Source organism: Panthera uncia, assembly GCF_023721935.1.
Source record: "Panthera uncia isolate 11264 chromosome A3 unlocalized genomic scaffold, Puncia_PCG_1.0 HiC_scaffold_11, whole genome shotgun sequence".
Taxonomy (NCBI): domain Eukaryota; kingdom Metazoa; phylum Chordata; class Mammalia; order Carnivora; family Felidae; genus Panthera; species Panthera uncia.
The window spans coordinates 28766539-28787639 of record NW_026057578.1 but is presented as its reverse complement, the minus strand read 5'-3'; the positions used below and the strand labels follow the sequence as shown (position 1 = coordinate 28787639).

At 39.1% G+C, this 21101-nt stretch overlaps 1 protein-coding gene across 1 annotated transcript in view; it reads right to left on the bottom strand.

Annotated features, from left to right (window-relative positions):
* Positions 1-21101, bottom strand: part of EBF4 (EBF family member 4) — a 57542-nt gene that overhangs the window by 23553 nt on the left and 12888 nt on the right. Inside the window, exon 6 of the mRNA XM_049651054.1 lies at positions 20300-20368. Within this exon, the coding sequence (XP_049507011.1) occupies positions 20300-20368 (69 nt within the window). The remainder of the gene's footprint in view (positions 1-20299; positions 20369-21101) is intronic.

Here is a 21101-nt window from a genome sequence, read left to right as displayed (position 1 = left end):
ATCCAGGCACCCCATGAAGCATACATTTTTAAAAAATTAAATATAAAAGACGAATTAAGACATTTTCAGATAAGCAAAAACTGAGAGAATCTATCACTTGTTAGTGATCTTTCTTGAAGTTAGTTATATCTACTTATAAGAAACATTAGATTCCTTCAGTCTGAAATGAAAGGAGACAAGACAGTAATACTACTTGATGTGAAGAAGTAAAGAGCACTGGTAAAAGTAACTATGCAGGTAAATATAAAAGACATTATAAATGTATTTTTGTAATTATTTTGTCTTCCTACCTAATTTAACAGAAAACTGTAATGGGGGAAGCAAGTAGTATATGAGAACACTCTGTGCTTTCCATTCGCTTTTGCTGTAAGCCTAAAACTGCTCTAAAAAATAAATCCATGAGAGAAAACTGCATTAATCAGTAATTATAAAACTGTTGATAGGCCTATGATGTGTAAAAATATAACATGATTGACAATGATATAACAAAGGAGAATTGAAGCAGTGGAGCTATATTGGAGTATTGTTTTTGTACGTGTTGAAATTAAGTTACTATTCATCTAAATTCATCTAGATTGTTTTAAGTTAAGATATTAACCTTAATCCCCAGGACAACCATTAAGAAAATTACTTAAAAATATAGTAACAACAACAATGGAATTAAAACAGTACACTGGGAAATATCAATTTAACACAAAAAAAGGCGGTAATAGAGGAATTGAGGAAATATGACATAGAGAGAACACATTGCAAAATAGCAGACATAAATTGTACTTTATCAGTAAGTACATTAAATGTAAAGGATTAAATACTCAAATAAGGTGGCTCATTCAGTTCAGCACCTGACTCTTGATTTTGGTTTAGGTCACGATCTCACAGTTCGTGGGATCAAGCCCCACATCAGGCTCTGTGCTGACAGTGTGGAGCCTGCTTGGGATTCTCTCTCTCTGCCCCTTCCCTGTTCTCTCTCCCTTTCAAAATAAATAAATGTTAAAAAATATTCAAATTAAAAGACAGAGATAGGCAGAATAGATTAAAAAATATAACCCAACTATATGATGTCTATGTAAGGCATAGTTTATGTTCAAAAGATAGAAAATAAATAGGGATGGAAAAGATATATCAAGAAAACTAACCAAAAGAGAGCTGGAGCAACTTTATTAATATCATACTAAATAGACCTTAAGATAAAATTGTTATAAAGATCTTAAAGAAAGATATTTTATGTTAAAATGTCAATCTACCAGAAGGAAATAACAATAATAAGCATATATGCACCTGATAATAGAGCTCTGAATTACAAGAAACAAAAAATGACCAAACTGGAGGAAGAAACAGATAATTCAACAATAATACTTGGAGACTTTAGTGCCCTACTTTCAATAATGGTAAGAACTACTAAGCAGAAGATCAACAAGGAAATAGGAGACTTGAACAACCCTCCTTATTGCCTCTCATACAACAAATGAGCTACATTTTACATGATCCTTTCAAGACTTAGCATCATAAAGCTTTCATTTCTACCAATGTTAAACCGAATTAAACATGATCTCAACAAATATGACACACAATCAATAGAGTGCAAGGCAACTTACCAGAATGGAAGAAAATGTTTAAAAATCATGTATCTGATAAGGAATTAATATCCAGAATATATGAAGAACTCCTACACCTCAACAACAAAAAACAAACAACCCAAAAAGAAAAATGCACAAATGACTTTAATAGAGGTTCCTCCAAAGATGATGTAGAAATGTCCAACAAGCATCTGAAAAGATGCTTAATATCACCATTAAGAGAAATGCAAATCAAAATGAGATATCATCTCACACCGATTAGGATGGCTACTATAAAAAAACAACAACAAGAAATAACAAGGTTGGTGAGGAAGTGGAAAAATTAGAACCCTTGTCCACTGTTGGTAAAATTGTAAAATGGTGTAACTGCTATGGAAAACAGTATAGTGTTCCTCAAAAAATTAAAGAAAGAACAATCATATGATCCAATAATCCCATTTATGGATATATATCCAAAAGAACTGAAATTAGGGTCTCAAAGAGATATTTTAACACTCATATTTGTAGCAGCATTAGTCATTATAGCCAAAATATGGAAGCACCCAAATGGCCGTTGATGGATGAATATGGTATATATGTAAAATGGAATACTATTCAGCCTTAAAAAGGAAGGAAATCCTGTTGTGTGCTACAACATGGATGAACCTTAAGGAGAGTAGGTTAAGGAGTGCCTGGGTGGCTCAGCTGGTTAAGCGTCCGACTTTGGCTTGGGTCATGATCCACAGTTTGTGAGTTCGAGCCCCACGTCAGGCTCTGTGCTGTCAGCTTGGAGCCTGGAGCCTGCTTTGGATTCTGTGTCTTTCTCTCTGCCCTTTCCCTGTTTGTTCTCTCTCTCTCTCTCTCTCTCTCTCTCTCTCTCTCAAAAATAAATAAACATTCAAAAAAAAAAAAAAAGGAGAATATGTTAAGTGAAATAAGTCAATTACAAAAAGACAAATACTTTATGATTCTACTTATATAAGGTACCTAAAATAGCCAAATTCAGAGAAGCATAAAATAGAATGGTGGCTACCAGGAGTGGGGAAAAAGGAAAAATGGGGAGTTGTTGATTAATGGGTACAGAGTTTCAGTTTTGCAAGAAGAAAAAGTTGTGATCTGTTGCCCAACAATGTGAATATATTTAACACTACTGAACTGTACATCTTAAAATGATAAAGATAAAAAATTTAAAAATAAAATGATAGAGATAGTAAATTTCATTTAATATATTTTTTGCCACAATTTAAAATATGACATCAGTAAGTGATTTTTTGGTGACCTAGACAACATAACTGTAAAATTACTATAAAAAATAATTAAGAATAGTTGGGAAAATTCTAAAATGTAAGTAAGAGTAATGAGGAGGAGTACTAGATCTCTCTGTTACTAAAAAATGTTATGTATCTTCAAAAATTAAAACCGCATCATATTCCACATTAATAAATAGATGGAATAATGAAATAGGATGGAAAGTCCAGAAATAGAAATAATTACATTTTCATGCAAATATAGCATGGGTAATATTTACAATTGGTAGGAAAAGATGGATTTTCACTAATGGCTATTGGGACAACTGGAGCTATCAGAAAAAACTATAGGTAGACCCATCATTTCCTAACTTTAACCAGGGTAAATTCCAAATGGATGATTTCCTTTTCCAGTAGTATGGTAAACTCTGCATCTTCAAAGTGCCTTCCCAATACAACTATATCCTTAGGTTTTATCTAAAAGGTAAGGGGCACCTGGGTGGCTCAGTCGGTTAAGCGTCCGACTTCAGCTCAGGTCACGATCTCACGGTCCGTGAGTTCGAGCCCCGCGTCGGGCTCTGGGCTGATGGCTCAGAGCCTGGAGCCTGCTTCTGATTCTGTGTCTCCCTCTCTCTCTGCCCCTCCCCTGTTCATGCTCTGTCTCTCTCTGTCTCAAAAATAAATAAACGTTAAAAAAAAATTTTAAAAAAAATAAAAGGTAAGGGAAATCTCCAAGGATTTAAAAAACAAAAACAAAACCAAGAAATTGAAATCTGGGTGGAAGCTGTGAACTATGAGCTAGCACAAATATTAGGGTTGTACTGGTTGCAAATGCCAATACAAACACACCGGGATGGAGAATAGGGACCACTTCAGATAAGGGCTCTGAATCCTCTGAGGAAACCAGAGAGGTCCTAGTTTGGTAGCACCAACTATTCCTGGTAGAATGAAACACAAATCTTTCCAGAGGAAAGCATACCCTGTTCCAGCCCTGATGTGCTTCAACTAAATATGAGCTAAAATCATCACTACCACAACAATCACAACAAAAACACCAAACAAAAAACAAGCCATCGTGAATGAGAGTCAGCAGAAGTAATGAACAACAGATACAGGACCCAAGGATTTCAGATATTGGAATTATCAAGTACTGAATGTAAAATAACCATAAACATTTAAAAAAAAAATTTCTAACCTTTATTCATCTTTGAGAGATGGAGAGAGACACAGCATGAGTGGGGGAGAGGCAGAGAGAGAAGGAGACGCAGAATCTGAAGCAGGCTCCAGGCTCTGAGCTGTCAGCACAGAGCCTGACGTGGGGCTCGAACCTACCAACCGTGAAATCATGACTTGAGCTGAAGTCGGATGCTTAACCGACTGAGCCCTCCAGGTGCCCCAACCACAAACATTTTAAAGAAATAAAAATTTAATTTAAAAAATCAGTGGGGCACCTGGGGGGCTCCGTCGGTTGAGTGCTCAACTTCAGCTCAGGTCATGATCTCATGGTTCGTGAGTTTGAGACCCGCATTGGGCTCTGTGCTGACAGCTCGGAGCCTGGAGCCTGCTTCAGATTCTGTGTCTCCCTCTCCCTCTCTCTCTCTCTCTCTCTGCCCTTCCCCACTTGTGCTGTCTCTCTCTCTCAAAAATAAATAAACATTTAAAAAATTTAAAAAATAACAAGAAATGAGAAAGCACCAAGAGACCACCCAAGTAACCCAGACATATTTGAAAAAGAACTAAATAAAACTTTTAGAAATCACTGAAATTAGTAGCTCATTGGCTAAAGTAAATAATATTTTAGATACGACTAAAGTGAATTAGTGAATGGGGAGATGAATAAAAAACAATTACCCAGAATGCAGTACAAAGAGAAAAATAGATCAGAAATATAAAATTGTTTAGGATATAGGGAAGACAGAATTAAAGGTCTAAATTGGAGGGTCATTTGAAGTGCCACAAGGAGAACGGAGAGAATAGAACTGAGATGTAACATTAGGCAAAGGCTGAGCAATTTCCAGAAGTGAGGAAAGATATAAGTAGATCAACAAATTTTAAGCAGGTTAGAAAAAAAGTCCACAACCAGACACATTAGAGTAAACTGAAGAACTCCAAAGACAAAGAGAAGCCCTTATATTCAGACACAGAGGAAAGAGAGTTTGCTCACAAAAGAATGATATGTATGCTGTACCTTTCAACAGCAACCATGGAAGTATTTTAAAGTGCCAAGTTAAAAAAAAAAAAAACAAAAAACTATCAATCTAGAATTATGTTCCAGGAAAGCCATCTTTCTTTTTTTTTCTTTTTTTTTTTAACGTTTATTTATTTTTGAGACAGAGAGAGACAGAGCATGAATGGGGGAGGGTCAGAGAGAGGGAGACACAGAATCTGAAACAGGCTCCGGGCTCTGAGCCGTCAGCACAGAGTCCAACGCGGGGCTCGAACTCACGGACCGCGAGATCATGACCTGAGCTGAAGTCGGCCGCCCAACTGACTGAGCCACCCAGGCGCCCCTGGAAAGCCATCTTTCAAGAAAGACAGTGATATGAAGACATTGATAGTAAAACAAAAGTGAGCATGCTATTTATCACCACAGACCTTCACCAAAGTAGGAACTTCTATAAGATATACTTCAGAAGGAGAGAAAAATGACCCAAGAGGAAGTTGTAAGATGCAAGGAAAAAAAAAAGATAAGAAAAAAAAAACACCCTGGTAAATTTAAAGAAAAAAATTTCATACATAATAAAAACTATTAAAAACGTGTGGAATTTCAAAGAGTTAAAATTCTAGACTACACATCTTATAAATAGGGCAGGGGTACTAGAAGGGTCTGAGATCAGTGGCGAGCTGGTAAATGGTTAACAATAATTTCCAGAGTGGGGAAACCCATGATTTATAATGTTTGTTGACTTCCATGATTATATACGTTCCACCCATGGCTGATTTCAAGCTACCAGTGTAATGTCATTGAATATGGACTTGGGAAGAGATACCAACAATTAGCTCTTGTGAATTCATATGAGCAAGCTCCAGCACACCACTATCCAAGTTTCTATTAGTCAGGAAAGAAATTATGACTTTGTTACGAATACACAGAAAATTTCAAGGGTGATAACTAAAAGAATAGAAATTAAGTGAATAAACTTCTAACCAGGAAAGGGAAAAATGGAATAAGAAACATACACTGCATTAAACAAGATACACATTTTTTTTATATAGCAAGAAAGGAAAATAAACACAGAAGAAGTCGAACAAATACAAAGTAGGGGCACCCGAGTGGCTCAGTCAGTTAGGCATCTGACTCTTGATTTCGGCTCAGGTTATGATCCCAGGATCATGCAATCGAGCTTTGTTGGGCTCCACGCTAAGAATGGGGCCTGCTTAAAATTTTGTCTCTCTCCCCCTCTTCCCCCTCCCCATTCTCTCTCTCTCTCTCTCTCTCTCAAAATAAATTTAAAAAAAAGCACAAAGTAAGATGGTAGAAAATAGTTGAAATAAATCAATAATCTCAATAAAGTAAATGGACTTAATTTGCCAGTTAAAAAATAGACTGGATTTGAAAAATAAATCCAGCGGGGCGCCTGGGTGGCTCAATCGGTTGAGCGTCCGACTTCAGCTCAGGTCATGATCTCGCGGTCTGTGAGTTCGAGCCCCGCGTCAGGCTCTGTGCTGACAGCTCAGAGCCTGGAGCCTGCTTCAGATTCTGTGTCTCCCTCTCTCCCTGCCCCTCCCCCGCTCATGCTCTGTCTCTCTCTCTCTCTCTCTCTCTAAAATAAATAAACATTAAATAAAAATAAATCCAGCAATATGCCATTAAAAGAGAAACATTCCAGGGGTGCCTGGGTGACTCAGTTGCTTAAGCATCCGACTCTCTGTCCCTTCCCTGCACACGTGTGCACTCTCCCTCAAAATAATAAATAAATAAACTTTATTTTAAAAAAAGAGAGAAATTCTTGAAACACAAGGACACATAATGGTTGAAAATAAAGATGAAAAGAGGCATATGATGCAAATATAACCAAAAGTAAGTTGAAAGAGCCTGTAAATAATATGAGATAATACAGACTTCAAAGCAAAAAAAAATTTTTTAAATTAAAAAAATAATAAAAATAAAATACACACACATATACATACATATTAAAAATAAAGGATCACTAAATGCCCACAAAAAGTTCAACCCAGAAGAGAGCTATAAGATTTTAAAACTTGTCCACAGTCAATAAAATAGCCAAAAAAATATATTATTATTAATTTCATACTGTATATATTAATCTTCCATGTGAACATTCAGCCTGTCTTTGTGAGTTCCATCAAGTTTTGATGGCTACATTAATATATATAAGCTTTGATATGTATATATAAAAAATGATGAGGGGCGCCTGGGTGGCTCAGTCGGCTAAGCGGCCGACTTCGGCTCAGGTCATGATCTCACGGTCCGTGAGTTCAAGCCCTGCGTCGGGCTCTGTGCTGACAGCTCGGAGCCTGGAGCCTGTTTCAGATTCTGTGTCTCCCTCTCTCTGACCCTCCCCCGCTCATGCTCTGTCTCTCTCTGTCTCAAAAATAAATAAACGTTAAAAAAAAATTTATAAAAAAAAAATGATGAAACTCACAAAGATAAGCTGAAAGTTCACGCAAAGATGATAACCTTATATCTCAATTTGTAATAGGTCAAGCAGACAAAGGGAAAGACAGATCTGAACAACACAGTTAATGATCTTGATTTAATGAATATATATATATATAAAGTGGTAGACCCAATTAGACACACAATTAGGTTAGAAATTGGCAACAAAAATAAATAGAAAAACACCACATGCTTGGGAACTAAAAAACATACTTCTACTTCTGCTTCTAATCAAGACTGAATAACAGAGACTACCTTTACCTGTGGCCTGAAAACAAAACAAACCAGACAAAATGCACTGAATATTTTTCAAGGCAATAGACATCGGAGAACAAGAGACAGTGATCCCTAAAAGATGGGAAATAAGTGAGGTGAACCTGACAAATGTCTCAGCATATTGCTTTGAGAGTTTCCAGATCACAGCACAGGAGGGGGGAACTGAGGCAGAGCCCAGCAGACGCCAGAATTGAGGAGATAACACTGAGAGTCCATAGAGACCAAGGTAACTAGACTTCTTAGGACAGACCTACCTGGAGGAGAGAGGTACACAGAGGAACCAGAAACTATAATATAATATATGATATATAAATATTATTGAAGCATCTCCCTCGAGTATTTAGTAGAGTATTTGAGCAGTGTGTGCATATAACAAAATTACCCAAGGCCAAGAAAATAACCACCCAAAAGGAATAAAGAGAATAGTCCTGGTGCTCGCATGGAGATGGGAATAGTGCCTGTTTCTACTAGCTAGACTTAAAAAACTCATAATTCATGAGAGATTGGGTACAGCACTCAAGAAGGTCTTACTTCAGTAGTGGGGAATAATTAGTCCTAGATGGAATATTGCTGTGGAACCGTCTAATAAATCATGAAATCAAGACTCAAAAAGATCAAACTGTTTCCAAGTAATTTAACTGCATCCCAGAACAAAAGCTCAAGAAGATTTATAGGAATACAAAAATATCCAACACCCACAAGGAAAAATTCATGTCTGGCATCTAATTACAGAATACCAGGCATGCCAAGATGCAAAAAAATAAGACCCATAATGAGAATAATCCATCAATTGAAATAGAATAGACACAGATGTTAGAAGTAGCAGGAAAAGACATTAAAAGAGTAATTATAACAGTACTTGGTATATTCAAAAATTTAAGTACAGACATAGAAGATATAAAAAAGATACAAATCAAACTTGTAGAGATGAAAACTACAATGTCTGAGATAAAAAATATGTTGGAAGGGATTAACAACAGACGAAACATTGCCAAAGAAAGGATTAGTGAACTTGAGGCATGGCAGTAGAAACTATCCCAAATGAAAAACAAAATAAAACAAAATCCCCCAAAATGAAATGTCAGTGAGCTGCAGGAAAACCTCAAGCAGTTTAGTATTTAAGTAACTGAAGTCCCCAAAGGAGTGGGGTGCAAAAAAATATTTGAGAAAGTAACGGTAAAAAACTTTCCAAATGTAAAGAAAACTGTAACCTCATAGATCCAAAAAGATCAATGAACTCCAAGCATATGAGACATGAAGAAAAACTACACCAAGGCACATGATAATCAAGTTGTTAAAAATGCATAATAAAGAGAAAAATCTTAAAAGCAGCCAGAGATAAAAGACATGTAGGCACACAAGCACAAAGATAATGATGGTAACAGATTTCTCATCAGAAATGCAAGAGAAGGATGCCTGGGTGGCTCAGTCAGTTGAGCATCCTGACTCTTGATTTCAGCTTAGGTCATAATCCCACGGTCATGGGATCAAGCCCCACATTGGGCTCTGTGCTGAGTGTGGAGCCTGCTTAAGATTCTCTCTCTCTCTCTCTCTCTCTCTCTCTCTCTCTCTGCCCTTCTCCCCAACTCGCACTCTCTCTCTCTCAAAAACAGAAAGACATGCAAGAGAAGACAATGAACAATATCTTAACAACAACAGTCAACCCCAAATTCTCTACCCCGTACTATACAAACAAATATTAAAGATCCCCTTCAGACATAAGAAAAATGGAAATCTGGGTCTACAGAAAAGAATGGTTAACTACATGGGTAAATGTAGAAGATATTTTTCATCTTTTCAAAATCTCTTTAAAAGTAATTGGCTGGGGGCAACTGGGTGGCTCAGTCAGTTAAGCACCTGGCTCTTGTTTCGGCTCAGGTCATGATCTTGCGGCTTTGTGAGTTCGAGCCCTGCATCAGGCTCAGAGCCTAGAGCCCGCTTCAGATTCTGTGTCTCCCTCTCTCTCTCTCTGCCCCTCCTTCACTTGTGCTTGTTCTCTCTCGAAAATAAATAAACATTAAAAAAAAGTTTTTTTAAATATAAATTGTCTAAATTTTGAATTTGTTGGCATAAAATTGTTCAAAATGTTCCTGATATATTTAACATATCTAGAATATATAGTGATGCCACCATTCTCATTCCTGATATTGGCAAATTGTGTCTTCCCTTTTTTTTCTTTATCAGTCTGGCTATAGATTTATCCATTTTATTGATCTTCTAAAAGAACCAGTTTTTGGTTTCACTGATTTTCTCTATTGTTTATCTGTTTCCTATTTTGCTATTGATTAGTTCCTTTCTTCTGCTTACTTTGGATTTAATTTCATCTCCTTTTTCTGGTTTCCTAGAATGAAAGCTGAAGTCATTGAGTTAAGGTTTTTTTTAGCTATGACATTAAAAGCATAATACATAAAAGAAAAAAATTAATAAATTGGACTTCATGAAAATTTAAAAACTCATACTCTTCAAATAACACTGCTAAGAGAATGAAAAGACAAGCCACTGGCTGGAAATTTTTTTTTTTTTTTTGTAAAATAGATATCTGACTTTTATCCACAGAATATAGACAGAAGATAGAGAATTCCTACAAGTTAGTAATAAGCAAACAACCCAATAAAAAGGAGGAGTGATGGTGGAAGATTTGAACAGTCACTTCTTCAAAGAAGATTATGGATGGCAAATAAGCACATGAAAAGATGTTCAACATCATTAGTCAGTAGAGGTATGCAAATTAAAGCCACAATAAGACCCCACCACACACCTATTAGAATGGCTAAAATTAAAAAGATAGACTATTATGCTGATGAGAATGTAGAGGCGCTTCAACTCTCATACACGGCTGGCGGGAATGTAAAATGGTACAACCTCTTTGGAAATCAGTTAGGCAATTACTTATAAAGTTAAACGTACTCTTTTTTAAAAATGTTTACTCATTTTTGGGGGAGAGGGAGAGAGAGGCAGAGAAAGAGAGGGACAGAAGATCCGAAGCGGGCTCTGTGCTATAAGCAGTGAGCCTGATGCAGGGCTTGAACTCAGGAACTGTGAGATCATGACCTGAGCTGATGTTGGACACTAAACCAATTGAGCCACCCAGGTGCCCCAAAGTTAAACATACTCTTACTATATGATCTCACCATCACTCTTAGGATTTTTCCCAAGAGAAATGAAAGCACTTGTCCATAAAAGGACTTGTACATAAATGTTTATAAAGCTTTATTTGGAATAGCTAAAAACTGGAAACAGCCCAGATGGCTATCAAGAGATGCTGGCACAAACACATTTTGCTATATTCGTACAATGGAATACTACTCAGCAATAAAAAGGAATGAGCTATTGATACATGCAACAACATGGATGAAACACACAAAGAAGATTATGCTGAGTGAAAAAAACCTAGAAAAAAAAAGCACACATTGTATAATTTCATTTATATAAAATTCTACAAAATGCGAATAAATCTATAATGACAGAAAGCAGATCAGCGGTTGCCTGAGGATTCAGGTAAGGGGAGAGAGGGAAAGATTCCAAGGGGGCATGAAGGAACTTTTGGGGTTGAAAGATATGTTCACTATTTCAATTGTGGTGATGGTTTCATCAGTATATACATATGTCATAACTTTTCAAACTGTATACTTCATGTACATTTTATTGCATATTGATTATACCTCATAAAGTTAATTTAAAAATTTTTTTAATGTTTTATTTTATTTTTGAGAGAGAGAGAGAGAGACAGAGTACAAGCAGGGGAGGGGCAGAGAGAGAGGGAGACAGAATCCATGAAGCAGGCTCCAGGCTCTGAGCTGTCAGCACAGAGCCCGATGTGGGGCTCAAACCTGTGAACCATGAGATCATGACCTGAGCTAAAGTCAGACGCTTAACTGACTAAGCCACCCAGGCGCCCCATAAAGTTAATTAAAAATAAAGAATAAGAAAACACACCTCTAAGTATCCCATGCATTGAAAAAGAAGTCATAACAGAAATTTAACAATCCTTGAAACTGAGTGATAATAAAAACATGAGATATGAAAATGTGAGCTGTAAGAAAGTAGTATTTTAAAGAAATGTGATAGCCTTAAATGATTGTGTTAGTAAGGAAGAAAGTCAGTGATTAATGAAATAAGTGTCCAACTCAAGAAATTAGGAAAGAACAAAACAAAGTCAAGGGAGAAGGGAGAAAATCAAGATAGATGCAGAATTAATGTAATGCAAAGCAAACACACAAAAATTAGAAAAAGATTGATTAGGCTAAAAGTTTTAGAAAAGTGACAAATAGCTGACAAACCTTATTGAAGAGAAAGATATGATACAAACAACTAATACCAGGAATGGAAAATGTTCATAGTTAAAAATACAGCAAAGAGAAAAAAGATAAGAGAACATTATGAACAATTTTATGGAAACAAATTTGAAAACTTAGGTACAATGTATAAATTCCTTAAAAAATATAACTCACTAAAGCAAAGTAAAAAAAGAAATAGAAGGCCTAAAATGTCTACGACCATTTTTTAAAAAAAGAGTCAATGGTTTAAAAATTCTCTCTTCCTCATCCGCAAAAACTCAAGGCAAATTATAACAAATTTTCAAAGAACAAATCATTCCAAACTCATACAAACTCATCCAGCAAATAGTAAAAGAAAGAACATGCCCCTTTTAATTATTTGAGGCTGGTACATCACTAACTGTCCAAATCATACCTGGACATTATAAGATAATTACAAGTCAATCGCTGTTGAACATAAATACAAAAACTCTAAATATATTATTAACAATTCCAATTCCTGCAGCATATAGAGAAGACAGTAAACTATTATTAAGTTAGATTTCTACCAGTAGTAATTCAGGATTAGGAAAACCAGTAATGAAATTCAGCACATTAATAGTTTGAAGGAGAAGAGCTATCTGATCAACTCAGTACATGCAGAGAAAAGCAACATGTGAAGTTCAACATCCATTCATGATTTTAAAAGCCTCCCAAAACAAAAATTTCTTACCAAACTTTTTAACCTGATGGAATATACTACCAAATAGTTACAGTTAACCATGTTTTTAATAGTAAAACATTGGAAACATTTTCTTCAAAATAAAAAACAAGACAAGAATTCCATTGCCACTGCTTGTACTCAGTGTTGTACTTGAGGTTTAGCCAGTGCAATAAAGTAAGAAAAAAAAGTACGTAAGAATTGAATAGAAAAAGGAACAGTCAAGGTTGCATAAGACGACTGTCTATATAGAAAAAGCAAAACAAATCTAAAGACAAAGATCCACATGCAAATACCAATTGCATTTCTCTATACTATCAACAAAGAGTTAGAAAATATAAAAAAAGATATAATTTGTAATAGCAACAAAATATAAACTGTATTAGAAATAAGCTGCTCATACATCTGAATGGCTCATTCTCTCATCTCTAAATCTTTCCTCAAACTCCACTTTCTCAATTTGGCCTACTGTGACCACTCCATTTAAAAATCACATTTCCCCAACCCCCAAATTCCTGATCAGTTTTTTTTTCTCTATTTTTTTCCACATATCACGCTCTACCACACTCAGAATTACTGCTTTTGCCTATCTTCCCTGTGTCTTCTCCCTCCATGAGTACAGATACTTTTGTCTGCTTTGTTTACTCTGGTATTCTTAGAGTTTAGAACAGTACCTGGTACATAGTAGATGCTCAATAAATATTTATTGAATGAGTAAATAAATAAAAAATAAGTATATGTAGTCTTTATTGAGAAAATTATACAACTTTACTGAAAGGCATTAGAGAAAATATACATAAATGGAGAGAGAAACCATATCCATGGATATGGATTCAGTAGCAAAAAGATGTGAATTCTCTTCCAAATTAATGTACAAGTTAATTGTAATATTAACCAAGGCATCCAAAGATCCGTGTGTGTGTGTGTGTGTGTGTGTGTGTGTGTGTGATTTTATAAGTGGATCCTAAAATTTATATGGAAACACAAAAGGCCAAAATATGCAATATTCTCCTCAAGAACAAGAGAGGGTAGGAGGCTTGCCCTACACACTTGTTTATACCATTATTGTAGAGCTATAGTGATTAAAAAACATGATGTCAGCACAGGGATTATCAAACAGATCAAAGGAATAAAACAAAGAGTCTAGAGACAGACCCACAAATAGAAGGAAACCTGATTTCAAATATAGATGATACTGCAGCTAAGTAGGAAAGGATGAAATATTTAATAAGTGATACTAGAGTAATTAGTGATTCATAAATAAAAGTAATTAGAATGACTCCTTAATTCACACAATGCCCCCAAATTAGTTCCACATGGATTATAAACCTAATTGTAAAATGAAAAACTGTAAAACCTTTACAAGAAAATATAGAAGAATATCTTTATGACTCAGCATAGGGAAAGAGTTCTGAAATAAAACACAGAGTAAACACCATGAGAAAAATATTGATAAATTCAATTACATTGTGATACCTGAAATACACCTTCCTGATAAAGGATCAGTATCTAGGATTCATAAAGAACCATTAAAATCAATATCAAAAACCCGAACAATTCAAAAAGAAAAATGGGCAAGACTTCAGCATATACTTAGTAGAAGTAATGCAAATACCAATAAACAAATAAAAATATGCTCAACTTCGTTAGTAATCAGGAAAATGCAAATTAAAGCTCCCACATAATTTCCTGTGTGCCCACTAGGCTGGCAAACACAAAGAGGTTTGACATCAGTGAGTGTTGGTGAGGAGGGAGAGCAATAGGAACTCAATCACTGTGGCTGGGAGCACTACTCAAGACAACCATCTTGAAAAACGCTTTGACCTTGACTCCTAAAGTTAATCACATCCACACCCTATGACCTGGCAGATCCAGTCTGAGGTTGACATCCTAAACACACTGTTGCACCTGTTCGAATTAGGAGAGACAGACAAGAATGTTCAAGGCAGCTTTGCTTCTAACAGCAAAAACAAAGCACAGCCAACCATAGCTAAATACCACACAATTAAAAAGAACATTTTAGAAGACTACTACAACGCGATATCACTTTTATAAAGTTAAAAATAAGCACAACTAAACATATTGTTTACAATCTAATTTTTAGCTATTAGATATGTTTTAGGTATTTTCAGGATAAACCCACAGTTCATTTACTCATCACCTTTAGGAGAGGGGTAGGCATTGTTGTGAGATAGCAAAGGCTTCAGTAACACTTCTAATGTCGGGCACCGGGTGGTTCAGTCAGTTAAGTATCCGACTCTTGGTTTCAGCTCAGGTCATGAGCTCAGTTCGTGGGTTCAAGCCCCGCATCGGGCTCTGCACTGATAGTGTGAAGCCTGCTTGGGATTCCCATTCTCTCTCTCTCTCTCTCTCTCTCTCTCTCTCTGCCCCTTCCCAGGCTCACACTCTCTCTCTCAAAATAAATAAATAAACTTAAAAAAATAGTATTTTTAATGTTCTAATTTTAAGTTAGTTGGTAGGTTCACAGGTGTACATTGATCATTATGCCTCATAATTTCTATCTTGTTATATTTTTCTTCTGTATGTATTATATGGGACACAAGAACTTGGTTATTTTTTCAAATGGATCAAATATTTACATGTAAACAATGAAACCATAAAGGTACCAGGAGAAACCATAGGATACAGTTTTAAAAATAAGTTTGGTGTGATAGAGGCCTTTCTAACGATGACAAAAATCCAGAGCACTTAAAAGATTGAGCGGTTGGGCAAGTTTCGTTATAAGAAGTTACAAGATAACAATCAACTAGAAAGAAAAAAGAGCGATACATGCAAAGGGCTAATTTCCTTAACATATACTCCTACAAATCAATAACAAAAGCCAATCCTTCGTAGAAAAATACACAAAGGGGGCGCCTGGGTGGCTCCGTCAGTTAAGCGTCCCACTTCGGCTCCGGTCACGATCTCGTGGCTCATGGGTCTGAGCCCCACATCGGGCTCTGTGCTGACAGCTCAGAGCCTGGAGCCTGTTTCGGATTCTGTGTCTCCCTCTCTCTGCCCCTCCCCCACTTGTGCCCTGTCTGTCTCTCTCAAAAATACACTATAGACATTAAAAAAATTTTTTTAAAAAGAAAAAGAAGCAAAGGATATGAACAGATAGTCCACAGAAAAGGAAATACAAATAGACTTTAGATACCTGAAACCATGTTCAACCTCAGAGTGACAGAAATGAAATTTACCAGGATATCCCAATACCCTTTGCTGACAGAGAAAGATTTAAAAAATATATATACATATAGTGACCACTGCTTGTTGCATTTTTCAACCCCAAGATCACTTGCCTTTACTCCCTGAAGATTTTACTGCTGCATCACTACACAAACTCTTGGACAATGATCCTGTCATAACGCTTGGTGGTTTCAGTATCAATATAGATAGATAGTTCTTCCAAGACATTCTCCTCTGCATTCCGTGGGCATCACTCCTCCGGTGACCTTGTCTCTACCTTCCCTTGGCCACATCTTACTGATAAATGTAATCCCTGAATAATCCTACCTACGGACAACCCACGGCCTCACCATCTTCTAACCTCCAGCTCAACCCCTTTCTGGTACCTCAACTCCAAAAAATTGTTTCGCCCCATCACAGAACCTGCATGCCATGTGTCTTGCTTTCTCTTCACCCGCCCATATTCCTCTCCCTGTCTAGCTTAAATTCCTGGTTCCATTTTCGTAAACGCCCTTTGCATACTCTTTTCGCTCTCTTGCCCTCTCGGGTTTCAATACACTCACCTGGCAACCCCCTAATTCTGCTTCTACACAACTGCTTACCTGTTCTGCACCTGCCCTCTCATGTAGTTTAGCGTGGCTGGAGAAATTTCTCACTTATGACCATAAACCTGAGGCAGGCCCTTCGTAGCTGCTTGGTAATCACATGATGTTTCAATGGTTCACTCATCCTCCTGGACAACTATTTCATGCCCTACTGTCTCCTTCTCCATCCTTATCCTTCACTGTTGACCTTGCTTCCCCTTACACTGAGAAAACAAAGCAATCAGGAAAGAAGATGTCCTGATTTGCCCACTTCCGGGTCCAGGCTCTCTGACTTCCTTGCTCTGTCCATTGAGAACTGTCTGTGCTCCCAGCTAAACCAGTCCTCCACCCATGCATGGGATCTCATGTCCTCTGCTGACTAAAGGACATGGCTTCAGCAATTTCCACCTCTATCTCTCCTGTAGCATCGTTTCCTCCTTTCCTACTGGGTTCTCTCTTCAGCATATGAAGACGCTGTATTTTTTTCTTGACCTTTTCATTTCTCTGATTTCTTTATTTTAATTTTTAAGAAATGTTTATTTTGGGGCGCATGGCTGGCTCCGTTGATTGCTCATCCGGCTTTGGCTCAGGTCTTGACCTCACAGGCGAGTTCGAGCCCCGCAACAGGCTCTGTGCTGACAGCTCAGAGACCGGAGCCTGCTTTGGATTCTGTGTCTCCCTCTCTCTCTGCCCGTCTCCCGCTCTCTCTCTCTCTCTCTCTCTTAAAAATAAACGTTAAAAAAAAGTATTTTATTTACTTACTTTGAGAGAGAGAGAGAGAGAGAGAAAGAGTGCAGGTATGCATATGTGAGAGCAGGGGAGGGGCAGAGACAGAGGAAGAGAGAGAATCCCAAGCAGTGAGATTCTGAGCAGGGAAGCCTGCCCCAGGCTTGATCCCACCAACCGCCAGATCATGACCTGAAATCAGCCAACAGTTGGTCACTTAGCCGACTGGGCCACCTAGGCGCCCTTCTGATCCCTTTAGAGCAAAACCAGAGTTCCTCTGTTCACTGCCTCTAGTCTCTCTTCTCCCGTTCTCAGACACCCTCCTAACAGACTTCTGCCCCTCCACTCTATTGGAATAGCTCTTGTTCAGGTCACCAATGTCCCCCTCATTGCTAAATGTAATGGTCAATTCTTAGTCTCCATGAGATCATGACCTAAGTGGAAATCAAGAGCTAGCTGCTGACTGAGCCACAAAGGTGTCCCTGGAATGTTTTCTTACCCAGACTTCTAGGACATTCCACTCCTCCGACTTTCCTTGTACTGCCTTGGCTGCTGCTTTTCATTCTCCTTTGGTGGCTCTGCATCTCCATGACCTCTAAACACTGGATAGCCCAGATTCAGTTCTTGGACCTCTTCTATTTTCATTCAGCATTGATTCTCTTAACGACTTCATTCATTCATTCATTCATTCAGATTTCTATCTGCAGCCTGGACCTTTCCCTTGAGATCCATCATCATGTTTTCAGCTGCTTATCAACCCCCCTGGACATTTAACAAACATCTTAACACCAAACTCCTGACCTCTCTCCTCCCAAACCCACTCGTCCTGAAATCTCTCCTCAGGAAATAGGAACTCTGTCCTTCCGGGCTGATCAGCTCAGAAATCTTGGATGTGTCTTTAACTCCCCTCTCTCTGTGTCACTTTGTCTCTCCTCCCGTAACAGATCCTGTCAGCTCTGCCTATGAAATTTATCCAACCACTTCCTGCCTAACACCCCGTCTATAACAGCCTCCGCTTACCCTCACCTGGATAACTGTACTGGCTTCGTAACTCAACTCCCTGCCTCCCCCGTTGCCTCCTACAGGTCATCTGCAACACACGAGTCAGAGTGATCTTGCTAAAATATAAATCAGGTCATCTCATTCCCCTCCCAAACCTCTCCTGCCTGCCCCCCTATCCCCCGCCCATGGCTTCCATGCCATTCAGAATAAAAGCCAAAGTCCTTATAATGATCTATATGCAACCTACAAGGCCCTGTCTGCATGGTCTTACCCGCCTCCTCCCCCACCTGCTGGTTCTCTGACACCACCTCCTCCCATGGTCCCTCTTCCTCCGGTCACCTGCGCTTTCTCGCTCCTCCTTAAATGCATCAGGTACGCTCCTGCCAAGAATATTCTTCCCCTGGATTCAAACATGGCTCACTCCCTTACTTCCTTCAGGCCTTGGCTCAAATGTCATCGTTTCAGCGAGGCTTTCCTTAAATACTCTAAAACTGCAATACCCCCTTCCTGGGCACTCTCTGATCTTTCGTGACGTTTGCTTTTTCTCCTTAGCCGTTACCACCATCTAAGATAATATCCATTTCACTCATTCAGTTCATGTCCACCTCCCCTGCTAGATCATAAGCCCATAAACACAAGCATTTTTGTCTGTTTCAGTCACTGCTTAATCCACAGAATATGGAAGAGACCCTGGCACAGAGTGAATATTAAAAAATGTATATTTGTTGAATGAATAAACAACATATTTAATTGGCCAGAGGGTGGGCAACAGGCGTTCTCAAAACTGCTGGTACGAATACCAACTGTGTAATCTCCACAGAAGGCAAATTGACAATAACTATTAAAATCACAAATGCAGGGGCGCTTGGGTGGCTCAGTCAGTTGAGCGTCTGACTTCAGCTCAGGTCATGATCTCACGGTTCATGAGTTCGAGCTCCGCATCGGGCTCTGTGCTGACAGCTCAGAGCCTGGGGCCTGCTTCAGATTCAGTGTCTCCTTCTCTCTCTGCCCCTCTTCTGCTCATGCTCTCTCTCTCTCTCTCTCTCTCTCAAAAATAAATAAACATTAAAAAAATTACAAATGCACATCTCCCCTGACCCAGAAGTGCTGCTTTTAAAGTATCCTTCGTATAAATGCATGTATGTGAAAAGTGACACATGGAGAAAGTAAGCCACTGCAGAATATTTTATCCGCGAAAAGGAACGAAAACAGCCAAACTGTCCAGCAATGGCAGACTATAAGAAATTATAGCTTTTCCATCCCATGGAATAGTTTGCAGTGGCAAAAAAGAAGAAAGGAGACTTCTTGTGTCCTGATGGAAACTCCCGGATACACACGTTTTTTAGAGAAGAGAAAAGGAGCTGAAAAGTACAGTTGGTGTGCCACTGTTTTTATAAACATAAAAGGCAAGGTACAAAAAGAATATGTATCTGCATTTTCTCATCTGTGTGCAGACTATCTCAAGAAAGATGCCCAAGAAACTGCTAACAACGGTTGCTTGTTTGGAGGGCAATGGATGGGTGAGACGCAGAGGTGGGAGCCTTCCCCCCTCCCATAAACTCTTTTAAACCCGAATTTTTGCTCCTGTGAATGGTTATCTATTGAGAGGAGAATAAGGAGAATAATTCAAAAAGAAACAAAATAATTTTTAAAATATCGTGGTGGCAGCACGCATCTTTACACGTATCACCTTGACAATCCTGTGACTGAAACCCAGCAAGTATGTCCCCACTTTTCAAACGAAGGAAACGGAAGTTTAGAGACGTCAAGTCAAGCAGTGCAGGGGTAGAATGGGATGGGGGACTGGAACCCTGCTTACCCTGCCTTTCTCTTGCCAGCCCCTCAGTCCTCCCAGCCCATGTTCTGGGCTCTGGTTCACTTCCTCCAGCCCCCACCCCCACCCCCGGCTCCCCAGAGTGGTGTCCTTCCACAGGGACCACACTCCTAGGCCCAACCCCAGAAATCTACCACCGGGAGCTTCGCTCAGAGGCCAGGGGTGGCAGCTCCCTGGAATCTGACAGTTCGTCTCTGCTTAGAGCCACCAACAGGAGGGTGGGTGTGCCACCATGCCCCGTGGCTGAACCCAGCCCGCCCTGGCCCCCCAGGGCCTCCAGCTTGTACCTGTCAATAATGACCGGGTCAGAGGGTGTCTCGTTCCGGTTGCCACAGCTCTTCCGGTCACAGCACCGGCTGGGGGAAGATGAGGAGAGAGGGAAGGAGGAAAGGGAGGGAAGGAGAAGGGGTGTGTGTGTGTGTGTGTGTGTGTGTGTGTGTGTGTGTGCACGCGCGCACCAGTTCGCACACATGCTTCAGGATGAGGATACTGATGTCCTGTCTCTGACTATGGAATCCCTGGTCCAGGGGACTCATTCCCAGGAGCCTGGGGGAGAAGGAAGGGTCTTCGTGGGGACCTGGAGAGCCCAGTCCTGAGTGCAAGGTTGGCTGGGGAACCCTTGTCCCAATGGCATGCTGCTTCTGGCGGATGCAGGAAAAGCAGGCTGCCGGCCACCTACAGGGTCTCTCCCTCTCTCCCTCTCTCTCTCTCTCTCTCTCTCTCTCTCTCTCTCTCTCTCTGGACACTTTTTATACACATAGAAAAGAGCTCAAATTGGAAGCATGCAGCTCATAAATTTTCAAAAAGTGAACCCACCCATGCAACCAGCACCCAGACCAAATGTGACGATGTGATCAGAGCCCCAGAAACCCCCTCATGCCTCTTCCTTGTCACTACTCTTCCCAAAGGTAGCCAGTGTCCCAACCAGATTTTTGAATACTATTCTCTTTTCCATGCATGAAGAACTGCCTCTCAGGACCCTGTATGACTGGCATCTCCGGAGGAGACCTTGCCTAGAAATGCCAAGCTCTGGGGTAACGAGGGAAGGGGAGCCAAGAGCTGTGCCCACCCCCGCCACTGCCCCGCCCC